General features: G+C 31.0%; 2 protein-coding genes across 3 annotated transcripts; both read left to right on the forward strand.

The window, feature by feature from the left end:
• The first annotated feature begins 2 nt into the window (after window positions 1-2).
• LOC105259147 (tRNA-splicing endonuclease subunit Sen2) lies at window positions 3-3,569 on the forward strand. The gene is made up of 7 exons (XM_011270896.3): window positions 3-167; window positions 646-819; window positions 888-1,044; window positions 1,196-1,870; window positions 2,194-2,351; window positions 2,451-2,620; window positions 3,390-3,569. Exons 2-6 carry the CDS (start codon window positions 652-654, stop codon window positions 2,616-2,618), a joined length of 1,326 nt encoding a protein of 441 aa, XP_011269198.1. The 5' UTR covers window positions 3-167; window positions 646-651; the 3' UTR covers window positions 2,619-2,620; window positions 3,390-3,569.
• On the forward strand, window positions 3,446-23,424 carry LOC105259146 (flocculation protein FLO11). 2 transcript variants are annotated; one of them, XM_011270895.3, is made up of 10 exons: window positions 3,446-3,610; window positions 14,914-14,994; window positions 15,440-15,613; window positions 16,806-17,044; window positions 18,031-18,189; window positions 20,005-20,377; window positions 20,818-20,974; window positions 21,176-21,761; window positions 22,016-22,827; window positions 22,922-23,424. In XM_011270895.3, the coding sequence occupies exons 2-10, from the start codon at window positions 14,952-14,954 to the stop codon at window positions 23,265-23,267; spliced, it is 2,889 nt and encodes a 962-aa protein (XP_011269197.1). In that variant the 5' UTR covers window positions 3,446-3,610; window positions 14,914-14,951; the 3' UTR covers window positions 23,268-23,424. The 2 variants fall into 2 exon arrangements, with proteins under 2 accessions (XP_011269197.1, XP_011269195.1); XM_011270893.3 differs by having other exon boundaries at window positions 16,803-17,044; window positions 22,922-23,423.
• Window positions 23,425-23,744: the final 320 nt, after the last annotated feature.

Genomic DNA, 23,744 nt, shown 5'->3' on the forward strand with positions numbered 1-23,744 from the left:
ATACAATTAAATGTTAGTATACATGTGTTTTATGTCATGTCACCTAGCTTATCTAACCTGACCTGACCTAACTTTACCTAAACAACAATCAGTCCTAAATGAAATCGGTAGCGGTCATTTAAAACGATATATGACTTTTAATAACTGATATAACGAATAATACAAATGTAAGTTTTTATATAGGGAAACACATTTTCTTCGTTTTATATTGTGTTTAAAATTTATTTTAAATTTGTATATAAAAAATTCTATATATAAAGAGATGATAATCTATTTTTATAGGTTAAATAATATGTCGATGGTCTCTGCATACAAGAAAAACTAAAATTCTGCATTTGTATAATTTTCGATTTTTTTTGTAAGCACATACGTAAATTAATTCTTTTATTTTATCTATCTTTATTATACATATTATAATACTAACAAATGTTATTTATAATTGTAATTAAAATCTTAAAAAATTATCTTGATTCTTAATACAAATTTAATTTGAATTTTCATTGAATTGAATTTTAATTTTAATAAGAATCAAAACATTATATATGTTCAAGATTTTAGGATTCATTCTAATAGACACTGCACGATAGATGTTATAACAAATGTATATTATAAAATTTTATTTTCTTATTTATTGATATTTTTTAGCTGAACATGAATTTAAGAGAACCAAGAAAGAAAAAAAAGATAAAATTGAAGCCACAATGTCCATTTCCTATTCCTTTGAATGAAACGCAAGAATGGCCAGTGTATACTGCACATCTTACAGATGTAGGATCATGCATAATTGAACCTGAGGAGATCAATGCAGTGCATTCTATGGTGAGGACAAGTTTTAAGATTAATTTTTGACATAAGTGGCAATAAGGAATAAATATTTTTATCTGCAGGGATTTTTTGGTAAAGGATCATTGTCACGCAGTTATCCATCATTTGGTAAAGCAAGATACGGAGCACCACCAGTTGTTCGGAACAGACAGTGGCTTCGTAGACAAGAATGGTTGAAAGAAGTTAAGGAATTGAATTCTGCCTCTTCCAATTTTGAAGGTACAACAGACAATATATCATGATATCTAAAATATTAATGAATTGTTTTATTTATCATTCATTAATATAATAAAAATCATTTTTAAATAAATATAAAATAAAATAAAAATAATATATTATTAACTTACAATGAAAATCTGTAATGTTGTAGATGCTAAAACAAGTGCTGAATGTGAAGAAGAAAATGTCTTGGATAGCAAAACAGAGAATATTGGAGACGTCATTGAGATTCCATTGAATTGCAATGAGAAAAATAACAAAATAAACAACACGAAACAAAGAAACGAAGTCACAAATGACATAGAAATTGACGAAGTCGTTTTAGATTCTGCAGAAGAAGATGACGTATGTATCATCATTAATAATCAAGAATCTGACAATATTAAAAGTCCACCAAAAACTCACGATGATGAGAATTTCTCAGAGGAAAAAAAAGAAGAGGAAGAAGTTTGCGAATTAAATTATTACGATTTCAAGAGTGACTGCGCGAGTGAAGATGATAAGCAGCATGGAAAGCTATTGGTTTTACCAGACAGTGATTCAGATACTGAAAACTATTTAAAAAATATTAAGCCGAGAATCGAAAACGAAGGTTTCCCCATTCGAGAGGCTCTGCATCTCACTTTTGAAGAGACTTTTTTTCTCCTCTTTGGTTTAGGTTGTCTCCAAGTGGTTCACTTTGATGGCAGTCTGTTGGATATCAATAATGCATGGTTGTACTTTTGCAAGGAAAAGCCAGATTTTTTACAAAAATATGTAGTTTATCATTATTACAGAAGTAAAGGATGGGTGGTCAAGCCCGGCCTGAAATATGGCGGCGACTTTTGTTAGTATTCGTTATTTGAGTATTCATTTTTTGAAAATATCTTATTGAATATTTTATTCTTCCCATATTTAAAAATATCATATATGTATAAAGTTACACCTTGATTTTTCATATTTTTCTTGTAAAAAATTTTTTAAATCATTTTTATATTATCAGAAAAATAGTAAATAATTTGAGTTAGTTAAAAATATTTTTATAATTGTCTTTTTTAAAAGATTTTGTATTCACATATACTTATGTGTATATATATCTCAAAAAAAGAAAATTTTGTTTATTTTACATTATTATTATTATTATATTTAACATACTTTTAAATTTTTTAGTGCTCTATAAAGAAGGACCACCTTTTTTTCATGCATCTTATATTGTCATAGTCGAAGTAGTAGATGCAGATTCCTTAGTTATAGAGTCTACTTTGTCTACGCGATCCACGTGGGACAGTTTGTTTGGATTGCAAAGGCTCTCTGAAACTGCTGCCAAGGTATAAACAATTGCATATTTATGTAATAAATATAATAAATATAATATAAATACAATCTTTCATATATTATTAACTATTATTGACTCGTTTGGACTATAGGAGATACTCTTCGCGCAAGTTTTATGGCCATCATCAGTGCCTCAGGACATCAGTGCAACTAGCCCCGAAATACTCTCTGAATTTACAGTGAGAGAATTACTTTGGCGTCGATGGAATCCGAAACAGCATCGTGAAGATGTCCCCACCGAGGATGAGGACTCAAGCTGAAGGTTTTTAAATATTTATATTTTAGAAATCTTTTTTACATAACAATTTCGCTCTACTTATATGTATCTTATTTCATATATCAATTTTTTACCACATTACGCAGTAATATGCGTTTGTATATATGTATAATTTTTTTTAAATGAAAGCCTTGTATATACATTGCATTAAAATTACGTGCAATCGTATCCTATCATAATATGGTAAGAAAGATGTCTTCTTAAAATAAATTCACAATTCTCCTAAATCCCGCGATATAATCGTATGGGAGATTTTCACATCTTGCAACAATATGTCACACACACAATCATCGATTGTATGTGCCCTATAAGAATGTAATAATAATAAGTAATATTTTTATAAAAAAGAATTGCGTATAAGATACAAGCGATATATAATATTTTGATAATACAAAAAAAATTGTTATATAAGTTAAGAAGCTCTAAAATAACAGAGATTATTTTGATGGTCTCAACTATTGGTCAATATTAAATAATCAGTATTAAAATATATCGAGAACTATATTTTTAGCAATGAATATCAATAATAAGTATCGAAAACGAGAAATTCAAGTAGTAAGAAAATGTCAAGTGTATGAGAGATATTTGAATGTTACATATAATTGAATATACATGTTTAATATTCAACACCTATGACATAACTGAACACATATGTATATATAAACTTGGATACATGACATATATGAATTTTATGCGAAACATCGCGTGAGCAGCAGCGCGCATTAAGTCGTATCAAATCCGTGTCTTTTATCAGCGATCGACGATTCACGCGGTGGTACCGCTTGAGGTACTCGCCGAGTGAAAGCAAGCTGTGATCGCGAGGGCCCGCAACGATGGTCCCAGGTCCTCGGACCGCGTGCAGTCAGTCCGAGGTGAGCTGGGAGCTGGCATGTCGAGTATCGTGCATCGCGAGTTATCAGCGAGTTGAGCATCCCTCGAAAAATCACTCAAGCCTGGGATAACGTTCGCGATCCGGTACGTACAGAACTGACGGATATTCCTCATGTTACTCCTGTCGATCTCTGCTCCACGTGACAGGATAAGTGTCAAAAGGATTTCTGTGCCTGTGTCATTTGGAATTTACGTGTTTAGCTCGAGATAATAGTATATATTTTTATTTTAATACAAAAATTTTATGATCTAATAATATACTTTATTCTCTTGTTTGATGGCTTATAAAAATTTAATTCATGCTTTAATTTGATTTATATATTTAAGTAAATATATTTTGTGCAATATTTTTTAAATCTAATAAAATGATATAAATACCTTTTATACGATCGGTTAATGTCGTTAGGATCGTTAATTATCGATATTAATTATAGTTAATGACATCGACACTGAAATAATAATTAGTCCGTTTATCTAGGTATGTCTATAAAAAATCAAGAAATCAGAATAAATCAGAATAATCAACGGAAATATATTAGAGATGTGACTATATGTAGAATTAAAAGGATGCATATTTCTTTATGTATTATTTACTATATTTTTAGACATAATCATAACATAATTATATTTATTTTTAATCTATCATATATTTTAAAAATCTAAAAATTTTTTACTATGAATTAGAAATTTGAAAGTAAAATTTTTATTTTACTTTATATAAAATGAAATATAAAATTTACTTTCAAATTTCTAATTTCTAATAAAAAATTTTTAGATTTTTAAAATATTATATGATAAGGTTAAAAATAAATATAATTTTACATATATATGTGTGTGTATATATGTATGTATGTATGTATGTATGTGTGCATCTTCTAATTCTGACTTATAAGAGATATTCGAAACAAATATCAGAGCAATCAATGAATAAGGAATTGTGTCACTTTCATATAAGTTGAACACGAGAGAAAGCGCGACTTCACGAGAGAGAATGTTCATCCGTATCTGCACTTAATTTATAGGAAGCGAGATGATCCGACGAAATCTTTTATTTGGATCCAACTACTAGAAATATTGAAACGAATTCTACTCTTTCATAAAGACTTTCGATATGAAAATTGAGGGCATCCATGCAATAGTATATGTGGTTCAACTTATTTTATTTAAATCTAACGAATTTAATGAAATTAATGAAATTAATTAAAAATCTAATAAAATTAATTCACATTTGTGCTTTATTTTTCTCAATCGTAAGATTAATTCTCTTCAAATTATTTAGACAAGAAAGAAATATTTTGTGCATTTTTGCTTAATTTTTTTATTATAAATATTCAAAAGAATAAAAACAGATTTTTTTATAAAATTTCAATTATAACATATAAAATTCAATATTTATTAACTTTACGATTAAACTCTATTAACTGTTTCATGAAAAAAATGTCCAATCTCATATTTAATTTATTTTGTTTAAAATAAAAAAGATCGAATATACATGAAAGAGATACACCTGAGAAAATCTCTTGTCAAAAAAATATTCTACTTTATACGATATAACAACAACATTCCTCAAATTTAATTTTAGCTTGTTAATTAAAAAATGAACGGCCTGAGTAAGTTGTACGATAGACGCATATTTATATATCTTAGAAATATTGTTTATATAAATGCTTTGCACATCGTAAATAGACGAGTGAATGTCATCCTCGTCTCACGATATGCCTGGGAATTGAGTTGCACCTAACGCGATGCACAGCGATGACTAATGTTATTGCCGGCAACAATAAAATCACCCGAAGCGAAATTTCGAGCGAATCATTTTCAACCTTCATAATATATATTGCCATTAAGGAGGAAAGGAAAATTTGTCTCGAGACAATAAATTGACTAATTTCTTAATTAATTGACTAACTTGACTGAAAAATTAAATCTTAAATCTTGCATCATAAAAGGAAACTAATCTATTTATACACACAATTATTAAATGTTTACTATTTTCTAATATTTTCTTTAAAATATAAAAATAATAAGATTCCAATAAATGTTAAATAATGAAAAGATGGTTACTGCCAGGAATCACCCCAAATATTAAATAATTCTTGTACGTATTAATTATTATTTTATTTATTTTAATTAGAATGTAAAGATTTTATGTCATCCCCTTCGTACATAATTTTTCGTGAATATCGAAATGTGACTTCGGCGAAAGATAGACACTCTGTATATCTTAATTGTGAAGCTGAACGAGATTCAAGTGAAAGTGTATAACTGTTTGCGTCTATACGTTCCCTACGGCATCCTTGTACCGGCTTCTGCTTGTATAATTGGGATATTGCTTATATTATTGCGTTACATTACGTACTCGGTACATGGAATATGTTAAAAATAAAAAAACAAGAGTTATTACAACGGAAGTATATCTCGATTAACATATTTGAGAATAAATTTCCTTTATATTTGATATATAAGAAAATTTAATTCGAGATCACAATCTCTCTCTTTCGCAAATTTCTTTACATTTTTATCATCAAGTTTCAAACTAATTCTCTGTTAAGGAAATTTAAGTGAAAGCTTTCTCTCTTCCTTGTCCATAAGAAATATTTAAAAATCGATTTATTTAAATTATTTAATTATTAACATTTAATATTTCTAAATGTGATCTATATGTCTCAATATAATGATTACTGATAATAATTTACATGATAAACGACGATAAACATTAATAACATTATAATTTATTATATCATCATAACAATTATTATATTATATTATAAATGTAGTATAATTATATTATGTAAAATTCCATCTATGATGAAATGTATTGTTAGAAATTTATAGATCTTTTAAGCAACACATTCCTAAATTTTTCTGGCTATAATTTAAATTATTTTCATATATTTTTAATTTACTAATTAAATCTATATAAATAAAAGCTTATAAAAAATTATACATATATACATAATATAAACTTTAATAAATTATATAAAAAATATATAAAATATACATGTATAAAGATAATGTATAAGATATATATAGAGAGAGCTTTCTCTCTATCTCTCTCTGTCTCTGTTAATTAATATTATCGATAAATTATTTCTAAATATGACAGATTGCAATTTCTAACGTGTTGATCAAATTTTAACTTGTAGCCTCTAGAACAAGTTTAAAACACACGGCATGTTAGTTATTTCTAACTTCGTTCTTTTAGTTCGCGTTTACTCGATCGCGACGGCGTTTCGGGGCCAGCGAGTAGAGCGATTGCTAAATGGGCATTCCTCTGAGAAACCCTAGGCTTGCTTTCTAAGCGAGGTCCCCGGTCACGTGCGACAAGATCCCAGCTCGCGCGGATAATTCTGATCGGACACGTGCAGCCGCCTGTCCACTCGTGATTTTATATGTTTTATATGGTTCACACGTGACTGGCGCATACATACGTGCGAAAAGCACGTTCACTGCTCTCGTTTTGCTCGCACTTCGATACACTTTTGCCGCAATCTCGTTTTCACGTAACCGTGATAATGTACCGTGTGATTGGCGCGAAGGGCGTAATTATAGAACGAGAGAGAATTTCGCAATTTTTCATTAACCCTGAACGTAGGATGGAATTTTATATTTTTATTTACACTTGATTGCATTTTTACTAATTAATTATACTCGTTATATTTCATATTTTATAACTTGCCATTGATTAGAAATGCGTTGCAACATTCCCCCTTTTTTAAAGATAATACAACATTTCATGCTGCCTACACACTTCCTCTTTCTCTTCTTTCCCTTTCTAATTATTTTCTTTTTTTTACATATGTGTTATCATATAATTTATAATTTTATTTTATTAATAAATTGTAAATATTTGTAAATTATAAATATTTATAGTCATTTTAATGCAGAACATTCTATAATTTTAATATATTGCATATCAAATTTTATGAGAGAGAAAAATTTATAATTTATATTTATTTATAATTTATATTAATATATAATTGTAAATTTATAATATTAATAGTTTTGGGCTTAAAAAAGATTTAATAATCATATAATTTAAACCTTTCTAAATCTTATTTCATGCTCTGAGAAACTTTAATTAACTATAGTTAACTATAATTTTACAGTTAACATTTCTGAATTTTTTCATAACGTTCTTTTACCTCAAAAAATGAAACTTAGACGATAAATGTGATTAATAGATTGCGGCAAGTGCATTTCCTCAGCGTGATGATGTCGCAGGAACCGGAGCGTGAAAATACATTTATATGCGCGTACGATGTGTTACGTATCCACTTACACTGGATGGAAAGTAAAATAAATTCGCGCAGAACACATGCGCTTCCGTGTGAAATCACGAGCTTCCGCTTCCGACCTACCGACTTTTGTCTTGCGGTATCTCTCATTGTGGATCCGCTTTAGATACACGGGGTGAGAAAAAAGGAATCTGGGTTGGTCGGTCGCGCACGTTAAGCGATCAGGAAGCAATAAAGAAATAATTTATATGCCATAAATTGCATAGAAATTTACAGACCCTGTCCAAGTGGTTAAACCGCAACTTTGTCATATTACCTAATATGTACATACATATTTCAATCGTTTTTCCCTCCTTTTTTATCGATATTGTCATGTAATATCATGTTCTAATGAACTGAGTTTCAATGGAATATAAAATATAGAAAACAAGATATATTTTTCAATTGATTTTAAATACACTTTATTTTTGTAGTTTAATATATAATACTGTAATATATTGATGATCAAAATTTTAATAAATTAATACCTTTGTATCTAAAAATTTTGCAAGTAAAAATTATTTTTGCCGAAAAGTTTACAATTTTAAGCAGTAATATACGCAAAAAACAAGCTTATATATGAAGTTATTTTTATAATTATTTTATAGAAATATTTTGTACAGATACAAATGAAATTAATATTTTTTATTTCTGTGAAACTTGAGAATCTTGTAAAGTGCAAATTTGACAAATTCAGTTCTGATAAATAAAAGCATTATATATTTTAATATTTTATTATATTATTTTATTAGAGAAAGATTATTTTTTATATATTATTCAATACTTATTTTACACAAAATAATATTATATATTATGATATTACATGTATATATTTTACTTATAAATACACATTAACTCTTTAAATTAATCGAAAGTTTAATTACTGATTAATAATCGAAAGCAAAGATATAAAATCACGCTCCAAGGATTCGCATAATGCATTTAAGTACTTTGTCATCCGCAAAAATAAACTTGTTTTCATTTTGCGAGTCCGATATGCACACCAGGGAGTCGATATAAAACCAACTTAGCCGCCGAAGTTTCGTGTTCTCTTCGCGAACGATTTTTACAAATTTCGCAAACGCGGCGATCTAATGACAGATTTCAATTCGACGCGGTTTTGCGGTGAGCTCGGCAAATTTCCAAAGCGAACGATTAGACTTTAGAGACATAAAGGTTTTAAAATTTGCAATACAGCTCATTGGTGAATTTTAATGTCTCCTTCCTGAATAATAATGTCAGAATTTAATTATGTTTATTTAGTATAATAATATATATTATCTGTTAGCGTTTAATACAATATTCTTTAATATAATTGACAGTTTAAAATTTTTTGAAGCTGTGTTAAACAATTACTTTTTAATAATTCATTATTTCTATCAGCTATAAATAAAACGATCAATATCTTGCAACTCAAAGAATACTCATCACGCTTCGAGGCATAAACAGAGTCGATCGAGAAGATAATAGGAGGCGGATTGTGAAGAATAAATTAACAGGCGATGAATTAGCAGTTGCAGAGACGGACCATAGATCTTCGAGAGAAGGGTCCAGGATTCCTTTATCTCGCAGCCAGGATCAGCTGGAAGGTCGCGCGATGCGGGATGTCCAATTAAAAATATTTCGCAGGAGAAAGGCGAAGAGTCACCAGTAAAACCAATGAAACTTCACGAATGACCGTGATACCCTACTAGAAAAACAAGGAAGTGAGGTCAATGTTCACCATTTGTTATGACTCCGAGAGTGAAGCCTTGTCTTTTATTTAGTTTTAATTGTACTCCAAGAGAGATGAGAATCTTTTATGATTCAATTGTCGACGATTTATCGCGATGGGTGGTACCTAAAAGAACAGGAAAATTCGCAAAACAAACGCGGCTGGAAATAACGAAGAAACATTACGTGAAGTTTAGTTCAAAAGATAGGATTAACAATGGCAGTATTTTTTGTTCTTCGCATAAAATGCATTGACTTTTGCCATTTGATGGAAAAGAGGAAGAAGAAGAGAATGATAAAGTCATGTACCGCTGGGAAAGTGCTTTCCCAAGAATTCTCAGAGTTCACTTAACCGCTAGATTGTGATTAGGCTTGCCTAGGATTGCCTCAGGAGACACAAGTCGATTGTGCCTCGCTTGCGTCAGACGTATGTAAATTTGCGTCGAAATTACCGTCCATTTTGGAATTTAATCACCGACATATGTCCACCAGAGACATACATTGGGATACTTAACAAAATCATAAATTTTTCCAATTCATTTACATGATTTTAATTATAACAAAAATACGTAAAATGTAGATATTTTCAGACTTTTTCAAACATATAATAATTCGATTTATTTTATTTATTTGATTTTATTTTTAAAACAATGTAACAAGAAGTTACAACTACTGGCGAAAAATTATTATCACGATCATTCGTGAACTCGTAAAGTTCATGGCCACTATGCCGATTCAAACGAGCAAATATACGGATGTCTAGTGTTCAAGAATACATAATGCGTTTGAAGACACGAATATGTTAATGTTTTTCAACGTTGCTTATGCTCAGTATCGTTATATGATTTTTTTACATTTTTGAAATTTAAGAACTTCTTCTTAAACCGTTCAATGACTCTGCAGGATGATGTTCCAAACAGGGGAGAAATCATTGAATGATTAGCATATGTCGTCGGTTGAATGAGAAACGAAGAGAGCTGTTCGAAAGCGAAGCAAACACCTTGTATATATTATGACGAATTGACACAAGTGATATATCGATGACGAAAAGTTTTCATTTGAAAGAACTCTCTTTCAATTTTGAAATGCATGACGTTGCACAAACAGGCTGCAACAATGAATAAAACAATATAAATAGAATCTATATGTCACATTTTTTATTTTATATATATATATATATATATATATATATATATATATAAACTCTCTCTAAAATTTATATTTATGTACAAACTAAGATATTAGTTTTTTTATTTAATTATTTATTAAAAATATGAAAATATGAATATTGAATATCGATCATTTATTGGAAAAAATGCCAATTACTTATTAAAAATTTATCAATTTAGTCTCTGAAAAATATTGATCATATATGAAAGAAAAGATGAAGCACATGAACATTTTTCTTTTGCAATCTAAAGTAAGTTAAAGAGGAATCAGAGCGAATCGAAGGATTCAGAGAAACAAAACTGCATCGATTAAGATTTCATGTAGGAACATCAACTCGAAAATGAAACCGTAGAGATGCGTAGGCAGTTGATCTTCGAGATACAGTTGATGGTCGATGGTCTCGGGGGTCTTGGAACTGACCATGATCTTGAGAAATCGAGCGGGAATACCGTTCTCGTCGTTGATGACCGGTTTTTAACATATCTCTCCTGAGACGAACTATCGACCTCGATCATTACTCTTGACCACGAAACTTACTTTCATGGACATAATAAATGAATCGGTCTCTAACGCGTGTTTTGGCGATTAATTTCCTCAAAGACGAAGACGACGATCAATTTTACGAGGCTTCATCCTAAATTCGGCGACGTAAAACGCCTGCCTTCTGATCACGAACATTTTTAATTCACTTGCTTCAAGTCTGCGTTAAACAATTTATCATTTATAATTTTTAATTTGTAATTTCTTGATGAATTTAAATAATTAAATAAATTATTTATTAAAATTAATATAAATTAAAATATGAATTAATATATATATAAATTAAAATATAAATTTAAATAAATTAAAAATTTCTCTTTTAGATAATTTATCACTTATAATTTTTAATTTGTAATTTCTTGACGAATTTAATAAAATATTAAAATGCAAAATAATAGATAATTGTATGCTATGCAAAATAAGAATACAAATTTGATTTTTTAGATACATATTATTTTTAAATGTTCAACATATTTCATTATCATTTTTCGCAAGAAAACATATCTTGATTGCAAAAAAAAAATTACATGTGCGCGGGAAGGAATTTACTGAAAGGCTTAAGCAAGATTTACACGCATTGCAGCATAACATTTTTTCAGATCATTACTTTCCGCGCACGTACTTGTGCGTATATGCGTGACAAATATATGTGCGTATATGATAGAGCGAGAGAATAGGGCCACACCTTTTTACCTTCACGCACGATTCGCGAAATAATTTATCGTTGTATTATCTTGTACACCTTGAATTTCCGCGCTGATTACTTTTGACCGCTTTGTGTTGGCCTGTATTTTTACTTATAGTTGAAAAGAATTTGCACAAAATTTTTTTGTTGATATTATTATTGATAAATGGCAGATAGAAAAATATAAAAATATAAACTATCTCTTATCCGCTAATATCAATATTAACATTTTATTGTACTGTTAAAATTGTTATTAATTGTTAATCAAACAGAATTGAATATTAACATAATTTTTAATTCTTCTTTAGGGACACAATTTTTATTGCTTCATTTTATTATCAATGTTATCTCATCTTTTCCAAGCAAGCAACAGCTTCCTACACATTTTTGTTTGATTACTATTTATTATACGTTTTTTATTTTATTATTATTTATTATACTTATGTTATACGCAATATTGTACAAATATATTATACAAATATTGATAGGGGGGCGGCCACGATGAATTAATATCGATTAATGAGAAGTCGATTCAGTGGTCGATGGATTGTGCAATAATCCATCGATCACTGCGAACTCTTATTCATATCTTCCACGGTATAGTACATCGCCTATCCTATCATTAAAAGTACCTTATGATAAAAGAGTCGTGTGTTCGTGCTCTTTTCAGTTACAGCTCGCGCAGTCATTATACGCGAGATCAGCCGCGGTAGATCGGTCGTGAGAGAATACGAGTGAAAGGAGCGGATTCCACGATGCTGTTTATTTCGATATTCGATTTCTCGATTGCGATTCTGCATCTTCGGGGGAAAAATAGTCATTTGAGCTGAATTAAAAGGAGCTTCGATCTTAAATTTCCATGGATCAAGTCGAATAATATCTCATGTCTTATACACATATACAAAATGATTTTTTATATAAAAGAATATATAAATTATAAATCAATAATTAAGAATTTTGCGAATGAAAATATAAATTGTAAAAAAATTAGAACTTAAGAAATTTCTAGCGAACTGAGCATCAGTAGAAGATCGATGAATATCATGTTCTTTAATTAGTTTTGCTTTAATAGTATTTTAATCTGAAACTTAATTACAGAAAAGTGTGAAAGACAAGCAAGAATTTTGATAAATAGGATTCTTTCTCTCTTTATTTTCGTGAAATAAAATTTACTTTCTCAAGTTGTTTGTTGAGGAAGCTGCGATTGAAAAGGTATCCGAGACACCCCGTATAGAGATTGACAGTAGTAAAGGCACGCATTGTAACGGCACGCGACGCACTCCCGAGAATACTAGAGAAACTCGCCCTGTTTGGCTTACCGATCTGCAATTACAGATTCTAATCGTATCTTTACTCCTTTTCTCTCTCTGTCCCTCTTTCCTTTCTCTCTCTCTCTCTCTCTGAAGGCGGCTTTTTCTATTGTTTCGGGCTAAGCGATTACGGACACCCACCCACTCGATTACGCAACGATTTCAGCTTCTACGCGCCGTGATTGTGTTAATGTTGTCTCGTTTGCCTCACACGGGATGTTTCCCGAGCGAGCTCATGCCTCACAATGTTCATGCTCAGGCAGATAGCGATCGAGCGAGAAGGAAATTTTTACTTACGACACTTGATTGCCTCACGCAAATCTTGAAACTGAATCGCTCTTTTTATTCCTTCTGACTTACCGGCATTGCATTCCCATAAATCAATGTTGATTGACAATGTCAATGCTTTATGATAATAAAATCCTTGTTACACAAAGAATCGACATCGTCAAAAGAATAATAAAACAATTAAATAATAATAAATAATTTTATTGAAATATAATTTTTTATTTATTAAAGAGAAAGGAAAATTGGAATTTAATTGGAATTTAAATTTGAAGAAAACTGAGATAAAAGTGTATTAGAAAAAATAATGAACATATTAAAAAATATATACATTTTTTAATAAATTGATTTAAAAATCGTTGTCAGCTACTAATTCTATTTCGTAATCAACGAAGTCATATTTTTTTTCTAACTCTTTAATTAATTTCTCTGAAAGTTTAATTCTTTTCTTTAAGCCGTTTAAATAAATAATCACTTGGCATCTATCTGTAAACAATTATTAGCATCATGATTTTTTAATCATGATTTATGACATTTATTAAGTTGATGTAAGAATATTCAAGGACATTTGGAACAAAATTAACATTTCACGCATAGAAATACTTTTCCAGATGATTACGTTATCATATAGCTATTATTATTACTATTTAATATCATAAAACATCCGGATTTGTGTAAAATCGTGACATTCCATTGGAATATTTGCTTCATAAAGTAATTCTGAATCCGATGACGATCTTTCACGTAGGAGATAGATAATTATAGGAGTCGCATAATTAGCAATTCTCGTTAGAAGACAAGCGCGAGATGATAGACAAGAGGGCTTTAATGAAGCAGAATATTTTTTACATCATTGTTAATTATTAGAGAATAACGGTATTTCGTAAAATAACACAGTAATCTGTCATATTCGCGTAGTTGATGCAACACGCGGATTTTTATCTATTCGAGCAAATAGCTACAAGTGGTTGATTGCATGTGCAACTGCAATAATTGCACAATCGTCTGAGAATCGTCGCTCGATTCTCCCACGATTGTAGAAAAAAATTACTTTACACTGTGTGACAAATTTAACAATTTCATAAGCCGAATTATTGCACGGACCATTAATATAGTAAAATATCTTTGCGTTATTTCTTCTTTTATACTTTTCATTTTTATTTTTATTTGTTTTTATACTTTTTATTTTTTTCATTTGTTGCGTTAAAAATTATAAATACGTAATAACACATTTGTTATTATAATGTAAATTATAATGTAAAAAAAAATTTAATGAGAACTATTCTATGTAAATTAAATTGTATATTAAATTATCATATACAGGATAACGTAATAATTAATTTTTAATATGTTAATTTTTAATATGATAATTTTTTGTATGTTTTTTTATCTTATTTATACTTTCAGATTCCGAGATTCCGTATGATGAGATCAGATTGAGCGCAATGATATCGAGATATTTCGTGTTCGCCGCAGCTTTAGCGTATGGTGAGTTAAGTGATTCATTGCTAATAAATTCATTGCTAATAAATGTAAAACTTTAGATAAAAGGAATTTCTTCGTAAAATTCGTTGTGTCTAGGAATCTTCCAACTGCGTCGCAAACAAATTTGGTCTGTAAAAGATAAATGGTCTGTGAAAAAAAAGATATAACAGTTCTTAACAATTTTTAATTAAATTATTGTAAATATACATATTATGAATTGCATAAAATTATTTTAAGCTCTTGAAAACATTGATCAATTATTTTATATTTATATTTTTCTCTAGCGTTTATATTTTTATTTTTACGTCATTTTAAAATATAATTTGTGTCTGCGATTGTGTGCATAATAATTTATTTTTTATATTCATTTTATATACTCGCGATTCTTGTGAAGAAATCATATACAAAAATGTAAAGCAGATGATTTTATAAAATCGCGATTGTGCAGTTGCAGTGTCTGCTGCACAAGTTTACAAGAGCTATCCCTTGGATTCGACTCCAGCGACTGAATCAGTAGCTACGAATAATGACTTTATCACGCAGACGGTCTACGGATTTCTGGATTTTACCACGACACTCGGTAACACGGTGATGGTCTTCAGTCCTCAAAGCGCCCCAGCAGGTAAGAATTTTTCAAGACTTTCAGAATTTTATTTATTATTTATGTGTCACGTGTCACATCTAAATATTTATATATCAGATTCCTAAAATACATTAACATTATTTTAACAACAGATAATAAAATTGTAAATTATATACCTCAATTCAAAATTTTAATCGCTCTCAATATGCCTGTTAATAAAATTTTATATCAAGTTTCGTTTGCTTTCAAGGTGCGATTACATAAATCATCATTTGCTTGATTATTAAATTAATAATCGCATTCGATGTAAAACGTTCGGCTATCAATCATCGTTCAGTAGAGAGCGTCATTGTAATTTTTAAGCAATGAGAATAAGATATCACACAAGAAGCTGTTGCGCAAACAGAAGATTCGCAAGTAACTCTAGCCATGAAGTGTCATGTGTGAATTTGAGAATAATGCCAAAAATTACTTTCTAAGCGCAATCGGCACCTTTTTGTTATTATTATGCTGTGCTCATTTACGGCAAGTCCGATTATTCGGAACCTTGAAACGCTGAAGAGTTTTATATTCACAAGGCGAACCTTGACGAGACATCGGGATCCAATCTCGTTTGCATATTGTCGTCGGCGTATGATGCCCATTGTTAACTCGTTATGATTCTTCTATCATCTTTTCTCCTTGACTTTTTAAACTACAATACTCAATGTATTGTGTTGCTTCCTTTTTTTTCTAAATACAAAGATATATTTTGAAGAGGCTATAAAATAATATAAAATAATATAAAATAAAATAATATAAAATAATTATGACAAAAACCTGTTGTAGCATCCAAAAATTAATTTTAATTAAACATTAATAAAAAATAAAATTTTACTCTATTGATACTAGAATTAAAATACAATAAAATGATATGAATATGATTAGAAATATAATATAATTAAAAAAATATAATTAAATTTATATAATTAAATTTAAATTATATAATTATATAATTAAATATAATTAATGTTGAAACAAGAAAAGATTCTTTTTTAAGAAAAGAGAATTTGTTGAATATTTTCTTTATCTTATCGCTGTACAGAAAAAAAAATTTGGCGAAGAATATTGGCCGTTAAGAAGCGCTTTTTTAATTCTATTTTTCCTCGAGTCTCTTGAGATTTCTCGCGGAATCGCGATTTTTATTTTCAACAGTCGTCGAGTATGCAAATACGTCGTTTGTTTTCAGAAGGGGTCTCCGGTAAGAAGACCGCATCTTCTACGCCACCGATTCATACAAAGCCGACGGAACAGCAGCAGCAAAAGAAGAATGTTCCCGACATCCAACCCAGCAAAACTCACAAGGTCGAAATTCAGGATGGCGAGACGAAGAAGCAGATAAAGGGAACGAAAATTGTCGTAAATTCTGTGGTCGAGCAAAACCTGGGGAACCCGTCCGAAAATGCTGCGCCGAAGACGACGAAGAAACAGGTAAATTAAAATAAAGTCGATTCTTTAAATATTTTTAATCTTTTTAAATCTAATTATGTGTATGAAAAATATCTTCCACATAATTTTAACACGATATATAACATAATTAAAAACGTATTTATATTTTAATAAATTATAATAATTATATTGAAATTATACAACTATAAATCATATACACATATAATTCTGTGTATAGGGAGAAAAAATCCGATTTTTAAAAATTAAATGATTATACTACAATTTTTATTAATTAATAATATAATAATTTCATTTTTCTCAATAATGCACTGAGGAAAAAATTATTTTGAAATAAAAAAATTTTAGTTAACTCAAAAATACTATTTATTCGGTGGGTACTAATCACGTATTTACTTGTATTCAAAATGTCTATTTGTTTAAGTTAAGTATTTATTTACCTATGTTTAAAAAAATATATATGCTTAAAAAAATATAATTTTTAATTAAATATTTTTATTTTTATTTTACAAAATATTTATTAAAATGCATTTTTTATTCCCAAAAATTTTAAATTTTTTAATTTTAAAAAATAATATATTTAATTTAATAAATTATAGTATATATTTTACGAAAATAGTATTTAAATATAAAAAATATATAAATGAAAATAATGTACTTAATATAACATGCATATTTAATTAAAATTAAATACTTTTGCTTAAATGAAATAAACAATTCCTTGCATTTAAAGCAAAAGTTTCAAGAAAACAAATTTAATTGATTAAAAAAAATTTTTCCCTCAGTGTGAATTAATATAATAGTTAATAAAATTAATAATTAATAAAAGATGTATCCATATACATAGCGTAATAAAATTACATGAATTAAGGCTTTATTTTGAAAACAAAAATTAATGATTAACAAAAAATAAGATATCTACTATATATGTAGCGTAATAAAGTTACATAAATTAAGGCATTATTATGGAAACGTGAATAGAAAGTGAATATTTAGCTGGATTCTTTCAGGAGCCAAATAAACAAGCAGTAACGAAGACACCAATATTATCGTCAACGGTTCAAGTACGTGCTAAGGATGAAGCTCTAGGTGTGAAAAATAATCTCGCTGAACCGGAATACGATTTCCTCTCAAAACAGCCGACGGAAGTGATCGATGAAACTTACAAAGTAAGTAAAACATAATATCAAAAAGAGAAATAACTCTCTAATATCACAATAGGGAATAAAAGTAAATGCCATATCATTATTTTTCCGCTCTAGAAATAGCATGTTTCATGTAATTTTATTATTTCCTTCTTTACATTGCCTTATTTTGTATTATTTTTTCACAGATTGTATTCACTTATCGTATTTTATTCATTTATATTTTGTTTTTTAATAGCTTTCTCGACTTCTTCTGGTATCTTGAAACTAAATCAATCAATATCTCGAATTTGCTTTTCCTATGAATAGGAAGTGAGCAAAGAAAATGAGATCTTGTAATTATATATATACATATATAAGTTACATATAATATTTTTATATAAATATGTTTTTCTGAATAATCAATGATGTTTTGATATTTTAAAGACAGTGATATTTTAAATGCATTAGTATGCAAAATTATTCTTCTATAAATTGATCAGACTCATCGGAGATTTCTCTTTTTCTTTTACTATAAATTCATAGTGTTTAATTCTAAAAGAGTTAATGTCAACTTTTTACAAATTATGTAATAAAATATTTAATATATTCTTTTGTATATCTATATTTTATTTTATATATATATTTCATTCTTTTTAAAAATGTTGTAATTACGTTTTTATATGTAATAAATCTCATATTTTAGATTTTATAATTATGTACACGATAAATTGATGGAAAGATAAATATGCTTTTTACAAATTTTACGGTACATTTCACATAATTCTGTTCAAGCTTATCGAAAACATATTTAACTTGATTTATTAAAAAACGTGATATTGGCTGTATTGGAATTCAATCATGGAATATCTCGCGTTCGCGAAATTCGCGATTAATTCGCAAAAGCAAGAAATGCAAATATCCGTTTTATCTTTGCCCATGAATGGGAGTCGCAAATACGAAGATCGAGAATCTGGTTTCGATGTCTTTGATTGTCGTCAAACCGGATACGTCGTTAATGAACATCTTTGCAAAAACGAGTTCAACGAAATACTGATGGTTTTAAGTGAACGTCCGATGGAAAATGGGTTATCCGGCCAGCCGGATGGAAAAACCATCGTGATAAAATAGAATATTCGTAGTATCTCTCCATAAAATTATGCAATCGCCTTATCTTGTAAGCAACTTTCACGATAACTCCCGCGCGAAACCGCGAACGAAATTGTTCAGAATAATTGCATTGGCGTAATTTTCCGCGTGCCGTAATCGATTTCCTAGCCGATCCTTTCCAACTGCCTTCCCCTCCATAAGTTCCTCAACGATCGGCGTGAAAGTTCGATCTGATCGCGCTGATAAATCGGTTTCACTCGCAAAACGCGACGAGCGTTACTTTTCCAACTATTATATACAATTTTTCAACATTTATTGCGTCGAAAAATTTCGAGAATTTGGAAGCTTAAAATGACAATCTAAATTGGTATCTTTTTTTGTAACGAAAGATATTAGAAATTGTCCTTAGTCGCTAAATATTAAACAAATTTAAAAAAATTATTTTTATTTTTCAGGCCTATCAAAAACTCAGAGAATTATGGTTATTATTGTTTTCTAATAATTTCCCATATATAATTATTGCTTCAATTTTTATATATTTTTTTTTTCTCGTTTTCAATATTTTATACTAGTAAAATGTTGAAAATTTATCTTTTTATCAAATTAAGATTAATATTTTTTACATGAATTATATTTTTAGCTTCATATATAATTTAATATTATCCCAATATAATCTTTTCGCCATGTTTCTTCTTCTAAAATCCTGGTCTATAGCTGATCAACCTTCTGCTAAAATCCTGGTTTCTATAGTTGATCAACCTGCGACCCTCGTCGAAGGCTCATCACAAGCCGCGCGCCACCGCAAGAAGAGACAAGGAGAACCCGACAGGCCTGGTGACTAAGCTTGGTGGCACCGTCGTGAAGGATGGTCTCACCACCGTGCACGAGACCAGTGTAATCGGCACCTACATCAACGGCAAGTACGCCCAGGTGCTGCAGAGCTCATCGAGAATCCTGAGAGAGCCGGTGATCGAAGAAAAGATTCATCCGTCCAGCACGACTCGAATCCTGAAGACCATCGGTCCGCATCATGGCAAGCTTAAGCCCCAGCTGGAGCCCACTCCGACCTATCAGCAGGAAGAGTCCTCATTACCCTTAGAGAATCTCTTTAACGCACCCTCCGGTGAGTATTTCTGTGATAAAAATATACTAGCAGCAATGTTTTATAATCTAAATCTGTCTAGAACACAGATTATAATAAATTTTGCAAAATATATAAGTTATAAACTTGTTTTATGATAAAAACTTTTTATAAATAAATTTTGAAATGTGGAAGATTTTAAATATTTCTTTTTTTATCAGTTCTTAGTCCGCCTTGATTTATTTCAGCTTCAAGATAATAATCTGTACTAATTTGTAATATATGATAATTATTGAAGAATATAAGAAAAAAATATTTATCAAAAATTTTAATTGTCTCATTGATTTACGATAGATAAAAGCTTTTTCGTATGTGCTAATTTTTTATTTTCAATGATATTTGTAAAACTTTCTATATTTCTTGAAGAATTATATGGTACTGAAAGAGTTGATTTTTGAGAAATTTGATGATTATCAAATTAGACACTCCAATACGAACAACGCGAAGGCACTCGACCTCCAATAATCAGCTCAAGCCCAAATTCCGAAACAAGATTGCCGATGATTACGAAAATATCGAGCCACAACAACAAGCGAGGACCGGCAAAAATCGCTTGACGACAACTCGTCCAAATTACAAGTGAGTGTCTCTGATGAGAGAGTAGCAATCTGAAGGAAAGAATTAATTTGTAACTTAACATTTGTTATGTCTTATGAAACAACTTAGATATCATTATGATTGTCTTATTATTGAAAATATAAAGCTAAAATATACGCTAGATCCTTGTGCGATGAGATTTCTGATCAATTTTTTAAGCAAGAAACTTACACTTTTCTTCAGGAATCGTCCTATAACTACCACCAGCACCACAGAGACACCAATTAGTCGCCGTCGCAGCGGTTTTCGACCGAGCAGTCAATCCATCAATTCGCTCTCGAAGCAAACAACCAAGTCAAAGAATAGCGATCAGCAACCCTCACCAACGGCCAGTCTTCCGGTGCCGAAGGTGAAGCTACCAAGAACGCAAGGTCGCTGGTCGTACAAGACTACGCCGAAGCCTAGGATCATGATCCGCAAACAGGTGGACGACGAGGATCTACGATCATCAACGACCGAGTCTACGAACACGGAGTCTTTCGTGGTAGCCTCGGACGAACAGAGCAAGTTGACAGCGACGACGAATAACGCGGCTCCAACCTCGTCCGGCGGCGTCGTCAACATCGCCCAGAGGAAGGAATTGTCCTTCACAGAAGACGAGTTAGATCCCAGTGAGAGCGAGGATGTAGCCAGTGTCAGTGTGCAGCAGGATCAAAATGGAGAGCAGATCCTTCCGATAGAGACGCTCAACGTGGAGATCTCCACCGCGGCGGATCTCGACAACGTGTATTTCGAGATCGCCACTATCAAGTCGCCGTACTCTTTCCAGGCATGTTCTCTCGACTCTACTCTAGTATTTATTTATTTAAATAAAATATTCGATAAAATCTTATTTTTATATATAAATAATAATTGTGCCAAACTGTGCCGAACATTAAAGAATAATTATTATTGTTCGTAACAATATAATCATTGATTTTTAATATATTACATTTTTTATTTGAGATTAGCTGTAAAATACATCAGAAAAGATCGTTGTTATTTTCTTTTATTGTCACAGTAATCCAAATATTTTTTCTCCAGGTGGGAACACTTCGAAATACCCGCTACATCACAGTGACTTCTACAATTAAGAAGACTTTCGCGACGGTCGAGCCAACCAGTTCCATCTCACCTACTGAACCGCTCACGGAGAATATCCTGGCGAACACGGCAGCTGCTTATGAGTCGACTTTGCCGCTCGATTCGTCCGTTGCAACGCTACCGGCAATCTCCTTGGATGCCAGCCAGGCGACACCGCCGTTAGAAACGCTAACAGAGACGTTCTCGACGACGCAGACGTTGTTGAAGACACACATGTTACCAGTGATTTATGGCGGCAACAGCACCACTCGTTTGACTCTGGTACAAACGTACAACATTGCCCGAATGGTGACAGCGACGAAAACTCTACCGCCGATGGAAATCTACCAGTTCATCCCGAGCAAGACACTGAACGAGTTTAATTCGAAGCTCGACGAAGCCGGTAGCGAGCTGCATCTCGAGCTTGACTTCAGCGAAGATGATCGTGATGACGAGGATGTGCTCAAGAGGATAGTGGCGCCTAGCAGCGATTCAGATTCCGATCTGGATATCTTCAAGTCCACATTAGCGTCCAAAGCCAAGAGTGACATCGCGACCAGCAGCAGTGTCGAACCCCAGCTTACTCCGGAACAAGCCCAACAGTTGGCCCTGCTGAAATATTTTGGTCAGCCCCAACCGCAACCTCAAATCATCACCACGTCCAGGCCGGTGGTCGTCCTGGAAACGATGTACGAATCGCATGTGATTCCCGTAGTGAGCGCGGGAAATACCATTTACTCGACGTTGTCCAGGCCAGTTGCCACTGTACCTAGGTTGGTATAATGTATATTTAATAAGTTATATGCGTTAATTAATTATACAATATATTGTATCATCTTACATACTATATTTTGCGCATTCCTTCAGGACCTCCTACGAATACGGCACATCCACTCTGAGTCCGGTGCTACAGCCGCAAGTGCCACAGGTGCCGCAGGTGCCGCAAGTGCCGTTGTTCCCGCAGCAGCCACAGTTTACGGTGACAAGCGCGCCTCTGGTCACTCAGACTCTTGCCACTATATCGGATTCGCGAGTATTAAAGCTCACCTTCGGTGCTAAAACCGCTTATACCACCCTCTTCTCCACGAGGGTCGTACCCACAGAGCTCACCACCTATGTCACCAACACGGTGCCAGTACAGCCGACGGTACCGGCATATCCTGGTTATTATCCAGCGCCGGTGCCCTATCCGCCTTACCCCTTTCTCGGTTAGATTTTAATCTGACCATCAAGCCTCTTGCGGTCCAATTACTCTTCAAGTAGATTTTTCTTCGGACTAAATTTTAATTTTGATTTTCTTGGATGAATACTAGTTCTTATGATAAACGCTATGAACGATGTAATTGTAGCTAAAACAATACAATTTTGTTTATTTAATGACTTTTTATAATAAGTTTGAGAAATTTTTCGATATAAACATTTTTAACTATCTTTTGCAAATTTATATGTGCATTGATTGCCATATTGACATTTATTACTTTATATATAAATTAATTTCGATTAATATTGAATAATTTTAAATTAGACAATTATCTTTGAAGTCGACATCATATTTTTGTACAAAAAAATGTTAATTTTAATTAAAATATTATTTTCTTTAAGAAATTTTAACATATTTATTTGTGTTAAATTAAAGAATAATATCGGTAATAATGCTGCTAATTCACAATACTTTTCAACAGAGCAATAG

The sequence above is a fragment of the Camponotus floridanus genome, unplaced genomic scaffold, assembly GCF_003227725.1.
Source record: "Camponotus floridanus strain SB8 unplaced genomic scaffold, Cflo_v7.5 scaffold97, whole genome shotgun sequence".
In the NCBI taxonomy this organism is placed as follows: domain Eukaryota; kingdom Metazoa; phylum Arthropoda; class Insecta; order Hymenoptera; family Formicidae; genus Camponotus; species Camponotus floridanus.

Excerpts from the sequence above, each read along its gene's own strand:
- LOC105259147 (XM_011270896.3), top strand. The coding sequence starts at position 652 with ATGAATTTAAGAGAACCAAGAAAGAAAAAAAAGATAAAATTGAAGCCA. Across the intron at positions 820-887 it reads TCAATGCAGTGCATTCTATG|GGATTTTTTGGTAAAGGATC; the intron begins GTGAGGACAAGT and ends TTTTATCTGCAG. Across the intron at positions 2,352-2,450 it reads TCTCTGAAACTGCTGCCAAG|GAGATACTCTTCGCGCAAGT; the intron begins GTATAAACAATT and ends TTTGGACTATAG.
- LOC105259146 (XM_011270893.3), top strand. The coding sequence starts at position 14,952 with ATGATATCGAGATATTTCGTGTTCGCCGCAGCTTTAGCGTATG. Across the intron at positions 17,045-18,030 it reads CGAAGACGACGAAGAAACAG|GAGCCAAATAAACAAGCAGT; the intron begins GTAAATTAAAAT and ends GGATTCTTTCAG. Across the intron at positions 20,378-20,817 it reads TCTCTTTAACGCACCCTCCG|ACACTCCAATACGAACAACG; the intron begins GTGAGTATTTCT and ends TTATCAAATTAG.